Genomic DNA, 7,637 nt, shown 5'->3' with positions numbered 1-7,637 from the left:
AATAAATAAAAGAGGAAGCTACCAGGTTAGGGGAAATCTGGAAAGCCTTCATCAAGAAGGTAGCCTTCATCAAGAAGGTAGCATTCATGGTTGGGCCTGGAATAATACATAGGATTTTACCAGGTTGAACAGGTGAAGAAGGACACTCCAGGTGAAGAGGTCAGCAAGAGCAAAGACATGGACATGGGAAAGCATCAGGTATCTTTGTGTAGCCAAGAGCCAAGTGTGTCTGGAGTATAGTGTATGATTAGAAAATAAAACTACTAGTAGCTTTAATGAGATTATTGAGCACTTACCTATGCCAGATGTTATTCTGAGTGCTTTATCAATATTAACCTTTAATCTTCACAACCCTATGAAGCAGTTACCATTATTAGCCCCATTTTCCAGGTGGGAACACTTGGGCACAGAGAAGGTAGGTAACTGGGCTTAAGTCCCACAGCTAGTAAGTTTACATTCTAGAGAGTCTGGCTTTAAAACAGCGTTAGCACTTCTCCCTGTTACTGGGAGATGAGACTGGAAAAAGAAAGTGGTCACATTAGAGAGGACGTTGGAACACTTGGTGCGACACAGAAAGATTTATACTACCATGGATTGCGAAGGGAAGGAGGCAAGTCTTTACTGAGTACATACTATGTCTTCAAAATATGATGAGAGATAGATTTATTTTCTTTTTTTAATTAAATTTTTTATTAATTTAAAAAAAGGAAAGATTGTAGGGAGCCAGCAATGCTACAGAAACATAGGGTTAGAGGCCTACCTAGAGAAAGACCCTGGTATTGGCAGAGACATATTGAGGCACTGTGAGTTTAAAGTCTGAGATCTAAAGAGAAAGAGTAAACTAGCCAGGGGTCACCCTCCCAGTCCCTGCTTGACATCTGCTTCAGTTCATTCCAGGAGGAAAGAGAAGGACAGGGAGGTAGGCAGTATCTCAGCAAAGCCAGCTTCAGCTTTGGTCATCTCACCTACCGACCATAATTAAGGAGTTCCAGGTTAAGAGTTTAAAAGCATATGGCACCTAGGCTGTCATTCAGGAGAAGGGATCACATTCCAAGTCCAAGAAAACTCCTCCCTCAGATCTGAGAGTGTTCAGGGCTTCAGCTGAGCTTCTCTGGCTAACGAGTAGTCACTTGGTCAGTCCTGCTGCCTTGATCCCATCTCCAGGAGGGGCTACAGCCAGAGGGAGAAGAGGGAGTCCAGCGCCCAAGCCTTTTGAGGCACTATTAGATAGGGAAAAGAGGGGCCCTGGGGTCACTGATTCTAGGAGGGAAACTGGTAGGGGCAGCATGTCTTCTGGGCGGGACAGAGTGAAGCTTGGACATACAGCAGAACCATTCCTATTGGAGCTACAAGCCCCTAGAATTGCTCCACAGCCTGTCTTGCTCTCCCTTGAATCTGATCTGCTCCTGAACTGCACCTGTCATGGCCAGTCCATCTCCAACCCCCATCTCCCTAGAGCCAATGTGAGTCAGGTGGACAAAATTCATTGGTTCCCCAATCATGGCCCAGTCAAGCCACCTCCTCTTCTTCTTCAGCTGGGGGTTCCCTACCATGCAGCAGCCCAGTTTGTGCCAAAATTCACTCATCCCCTGCTGGTTACAGTTTCACTCTGCCTGAGGCCCCAGAGGGCTCTTACTCTGGTGCCCTGACCGCCCACTCCTCACTCCCCTCAGGTGTAACAGCATCCTAGGTTTACTCAGCTGGACACGTATAGAGAAAGTAGAGTCTCTGGAGCCCTTAGCTGAGCAGTGAAGGTCAACATCTCAGACCCTGAGAGACTAGCAAGGTCAGAGAGTGGGGTGGGCAGGCAGGCACAAGATGATGTCTTCCACAGACTTGGAACCCTGCTCTACACCGGCATTGAGGCGACCGGCGGCAGCTGGTGGGGGGGGGGTGTCCCGCTTGGGGCCCACCAGTGTGGGTTTTTCAGGCTCGCTCCTTGGCGGGGTGGTGAAGCCAAGGGCCGGCTGGCAGAGCTAGATTTCTTTTCTACATAATTCAGATGAGGAAACCAGGACTCTGAGAGGGTAAGTGACTTACCCAAATTCTCAAAGTTGTCAAGTGGCAGAGAAAGCCTTTGAGGACCTGTGTCTGAGCTAGTGTTCTTGCTTATCTAAATGTAGCCCACAGAAGGCACGGCCTAGAGGGGAATGGAGTTCCGTGGTGAAGCTGGCTTGGGAAATGCTCAGATAATCCAAAACAGACCTGAATCTAATTGCAGATTTTCTCAGACTTTAATAGGCTACCATGCGTCATAAGGTGGACGTCTCACATTTCCAAAGCTAGTTGTACCACGATACCCTCCTTTCCCACCACCCCCAAGCCCTTTGTTCAAGTCACATTCAGTGGAGAGAGTGCTGGGAGGATACTAGTTTGGGAAAGCCTACATAGACCATACTGGAGAAAGGAAGGAAAGGTGTGTTTCCTGATCACCTGGGTGTGTGGCCACTCTTTACAAATACAAACAAAGGGCACTTGAATCTTACTTCCTGAGAACTACACAGAAAAGGCATTATCTAAACTTCCACATCTCGGAAAGCTGGTGTGTTTTGTTTTTTGTTTTTGTCTTTGTTTAATTTTTGATCCCCTAAAACAAATAAATTGTCTTTGTTTGTTTTAGGGATCAGAATGGAAAAACCTGATTTGATTTCTATGGTACAATCTCCCAATTCCTAGTCCAGTTCTTTCATACCCTGAGGTTAAGATGTTGGGATGTCAAAACCCAAAAATATATGTAGGTCATGCTTGATTGGATTATGCCTGTGAACTTAATTTATATTTAGCTGGTGGTTTAACATATAATCCAGTGTTGCTATCATATCACTATAAAAGACAGCATGTCCAAAAAAGAATACCTTTACCCTCTCCCTTCCAAAAATTGTCATAAAGTGTAAAACTTATACCCAGCATGACTGGACCAAGTAAAACCTTAGGCATTAAGAAAGGATTCTGGGGCTTCCCTGGTGGTGCAGTGGTTAAGAATCTGCCTGCCAATGCAGGCGACACGGGTTCAATCCCTGCCCCAGGAAGATCCCACATGCCGCAGAGCAACTAAGCCCATGACCCACAGCTACAGAGCCCACGTGCCACAACTACTGAAGAGCCAGAGCTCCACAACAAGAGAAGCCACCGCAATGAAGAGTAGCCCCTGCTCGCCGCAACTAGAGAAAGCCCGCGTGCAGCAACGAAGACCCAACGCAGCCAAAAAATTAAATAAATTTTAAAAAAAGAAAGGATTCTGTAAATCTTAAACACTGTGTGAAAATAATATTCTTTGACTGGCTACGAATTCTGCCTGTCAAAGGACTTTTCTCAGGCAGTTTTTATTACATTTGGTAAGTTGGGTGGAACTTCCTTTTCAACTCTGGTAGTATTTTAAGAATTTGGGGGAGGATTATTGGAATGACCAGAAATGCTATTGGTGGTGGTTTTAATTACTCAATAAGATGACCTAATTTTAAGAATGAAAGGGCTACTTAATAACACTTGTTCTTATTTAGAGCGCCGGTGTGTGGGTGAAGCCTCCAAATTTTGCAAAAACTTCTAGAATCACTTGTAGTGTTATTTCATAGTCTGGGGAATGTTCGGTAGTGATCCCTATTAAGCATATTGAAAAATAGAATAGGAACATTGAGGATAATGCTAATTGCAACAAAATACAGATCCATCCCTGAACTAATCAATTACCAATATAAATATCTTCTTTCTTTTGAACACCATATAACGTGTACTTACGCAATGGAATGTTTCTCAAGTATAGGAAATTGGGATCCCCAGCCCCCAAGAAACATGCCTGCCTTGTGAAAAGCTCCTCGTCTTAGGAATCATGGGAATTGGAATTCAGTCCAATTCTGGTGACTTCTCAGTTTATGGAGATGGGTAGGAATTCTGTTTTCAAGATCTTTGGTGAAAGGAAACTTGCAATGGGCATCCTGAATTGTAACCTTGGCACCCCCCTCCCTGTGAGCTCAGACAAATGGCTTCATCTCTTGTGCCTGTTTTTTTTTTTTTTAATCTCCCAATTTCTATTCTCGTTCTTTTGTATCCAGAGGTACATGTCATCTGAAGCCTTACGCACTTTGCATAGTAAATCAGGAACAAATCCAGGAGGGAGAATGAGACAAAGAGACAATTACCTGGTTAGTAGCACTAAGTTTCTGCATAAATTTTGTGCTAGGCTTGATGAACCTATGGTAATGTATGATGTTTCATGTGCTGCACCGTGTCTTACACATTTATATATTTTCTCCTGGCCCTTGGGAAACTGAAGTCTCTGTGGAACATTCCATGAATGATCATCAGCGTTACATTCTACTAAAATAACTGGGACCTATTTATAAACCACGGGAAATTGTTGTTGCTCAGGATACAGTCTGAATAAGTAATTTAGAAAATGGAAAACACTGTCAGTCATCCATATGTTTTCTCTATCTACTATTTTCCAAACAGGCCTTTCCAAACAGGCCCTATACCTTTGCTCATGCTGTTCTCAAAGCTAAGAATACCCTCCCCACTTTTCCAAATCCTCTTCTCCTTTAAGGTTCAACTCAAATGCCACTTTTTTGGGTAGAAATTTCCGTACCTTTTTGACATGGCCCCTCACCGCCATAACCCAGGGATCTCTCTTTCCTTGCAATTGTGATTCACTTCTAGCCCCTAACACTTAGCACTTAAGTGCTACCCTATTGTTCTCTCCTTTTTTAAAAAATAAATTTATATATTTATTGATTGATTTTTGGCTACGTTGGGTCTTCATTGCTGCATGTGGACTTTCTCTAGTTGCGGCGAGTGGGGGCTACTTCTGGTTGCGGTGCACGGGCTTCTCACTGTGGTGGCTTCTCTTGTTGCAGAGCACAGGTTCTAGGCGTGCGGGCTTCAGTAGTTGTGGCACTCGGGCTCAGCAGTTGTGGCTCGTGGACTTAGTTGCTCTGCAGCATGTGGGATCTTCCTGGACCAGGGCTCGAACCATGTCCCCTGCACTGGCAGGCGGATTCTTAACCACAGTGCCACCAGGGAAGTCCTGTTCTCTCCTTTTTGCCATTAGATAAAACTGGGATTTTCAGAGAGACTGTAAACTCCTTGAGAAGAGGGTCCTACATGAATAACCAAGAAAGCATCTAACACAGAGGTGAGAACACGGACAGCACTCAGTGCTGTTGGTATAAGGTGGTGGTTTTCAAGTGATCTAAAGCCAAGTGAAAGAAAATTACAGAAATCCTATGTGCAAAATAAAGGTTGGCCTACTGTGGTAGAAGTTGTGGTAAAGGTAGGTACACTGGCATCCCGTCAGCTGGACCCTACGCTCTACCCTCTTCTGAGCAGGCCCTGGAGCACCCTCAGGGTGCAGGCTCCCTTTGTTCCCTGCCCTGCTGGTGCCCTATGTCCTCAGGTTTCCATGCTGGGAACCTCACCTTCCCTAGAACCCAAGGTTCCTCCGTTCCATTCTCTCCAGGCTTAAGCATAAATGTCTATTAGCTGAGCTGTTAAAATGTTTCATTAGCTGAGTGTGTGCTAATGTTACCCACTCTCTCCAAAACAAGTGCATTCTCACAGTTTTTCTAAACAGAACACCTTGGCCTGACCCATGGATCCCCAACCAGTCAGTTGGAGAACTCGGTGTAGCTGATCATGGTGCAGTCCCTGTGGCCATATTCCCCCCTTCCTACTGCTCCAGCGAATTCCAGTAGAAATGCCTGCAGGACTGAAATTCTGGGGTTCCTTTCAACTCAAACTTCCTGGGCTTCCCTGGTGGCACAGTGGTTGAGAGTCCGCCTGCCGATGCAGGGGACACGGGTTCGTGCCCCGGTCCGGGAAGATCCCACATGCCGCGGAGCAGCTGGGCCCGTGAGCCATGGCCGCTGAGCCTGCACATCCGGAGCCTGTGCTCCGCAACGGGAGAAGCCACAACAGTGAGAGGCCCGCATACTGCAAAAAAAAAACCAACAACAACAAACTTCCTGTCAACATAAACACACTCTTCCCCATAAGCAAACATTTCCTTGTTCCTTCATACTCCCAGTTAATTGCAAGGAAACAGAGTAAACAAATTTTTTGATGGAACCTTGGATGGCACAAGACACATCCCATTCAGAGCAGTAGGAACAGAATGCAAAGTGGCTGTACCACCCACTCTTTGACCCTGGCATCACTCCAGCCCATCCCACCTCAGCACTGCATGGACTCCTCCAAGACTGACCTTGGCTGCCTGCTATCTTGAGCTTCATGCTTGCATTCTGGCTCCTCCCTTGATTAGATTACTGGGGCAACAATGCGTTTATCCTTGACTTTACATCCTGCTGACCTCCTTTTACGTGGGGATCCACTTTTCACTCCAGACCCTAATGCAGGCCCTGGTGCTCTTACTATTGTTCACTGACCAGTGGCTCTTCTGGGTCCACATGATCCTGGTTGCTTCAAGACACCAGGCCCTGACAGCCACAAATGGTGAGCTGTATCTGCCAGCTAGAATCTGGGACCTTTTTCCAAGAGACCTTGCCTGGCTCTAAACTGTCTGTCCTACGAGCCCATTTCCATTCAGTCCCAAACTGAGCAACCCCAGTCTCAGTAGCCTCCTGACTTGACATCGTATGTGTTCTTCCAGCTATTTGACTTGGGCTTCCCTCTGCAAACATTAGCCTTGTTCACCTTTGTGCTCTGTGTCCTCTAGAGCCCTTTGCCGGCCCCACCCCCAGTACCTGCCCCACTACAAGAAGTCACACTCTCACTGTCACCACTATAGGACATTCCACTGGCCCCTGAGGAATCAGCATGAACCAGTCAGAGAAATCATTTTACAAACAGGGGGTTTTGATTTCCTTAAATTCACCGTGTAGGGCAGGAGTTATCCTCAGAAGGAAATATAAAATAGGGGATGTAAATCTGGACTCCTGGTCAAGAAGGAGGTACAGAACTTTTATAAAGGATAAAAGATTTACTGTCTCTCCTACCATTCTACCACATGGGGTGAGGCCTGCTGGGAACGTTGTGAGGGAGATGTTTATCAGGAGGATAGTAAAGGACTTAGGACTCTTGTTATCTACCTTCCATAAGTGGGCACTTTTCTCTTTTGTATTTCTTAGGGAGAAAAAAAGTGTCGGCTTGAACTCCTCGTGCTTTTTTTTTTTTTGTGGTACGCGGGCCTCTCACTGCTGTGGCCTCTCCTGTCGCAGAGCACAGGCTCCGGACGCGCAGGCTCAGCGGCCATGGCTCACGGGCCCAGCCGCTCCGCGTCACGTGGGTTCCTCCCGGACCGGGGCACGAACCCGCGTCCCCTGCATCGGCAGGTGGACTCTCAACCACTACGCCACCAGGGAATACCCCCTCGTGATTTTTTAAAAATTTTTAATTAATTTATTTATTTTTGGCTGCATTGGATCTTCGCAAAGATCTTTCTCTAGTTGCAGTGAGCAGGGGCTACTCTTCATCGCGGTGTGTGGGCTTCTCATTGCAGTGGCTTCTCTTGTTGCAGAGCTCAGGCTCTAGGCGAGTGGGCTTCAGTAGTTGTGGCACTGGGGTCAGTAGTTGTGGTTCGCGGGCTCTAGAGTGCAGGCTCAGTAGTTGTGACACAGAGGCTTAGTTGCTCCGCGGCATGTGGGATCTTCCCAGACCAGGGATCGAACCCGTGTCCCCTGCATTGG

At 46.6% G+C, this 7,637-nt stretch overlaps 1 protein-coding gene across 1 annotated transcript; it reads right to left on the bottom strand.

Annotated features, from left to right (window-relative positions):
- Positions 1 to 1,346: 1,346 nt before the first annotated feature.
- On the bottom strand, positions 1,347 to 1,586 carry LOC309970184 (CDC42 small effector protein 1-like; the record flags this gene model as incomplete). Its single annotated transcript, XM_082852448.1, has 1 exon — positions 1,347 to 1,586. The coding sequence occupies one exon, from the start codon at positions 1,584 to 1,586 to the stop codon at positions 1,347 to 1,349; it is 240 nt and encodes a 79-aa protein (XP_082708574.1).
- Between the last annotated feature and the right edge of the window lie 6,051 nt (positions 1,587 to 7,637).

The sequence above is a fragment of the Leucopleurus acutus genome (genome assembly GCF_964270905.1).
Source record: "Leucopleurus acutus genome assembly, chromosome: 12".
In the NCBI taxonomy this organism is placed as follows: Eukaryota; Metazoa; Chordata; class Mammalia; order Artiodactyla; family Delphinidae; genus Leucopleurus; species Leucopleurus acutus.
The sequence above is the reverse complement of the archived record's forward strand: the minus strand, read 5'-3'. Positions and strand labels throughout refer to the sequence as shown.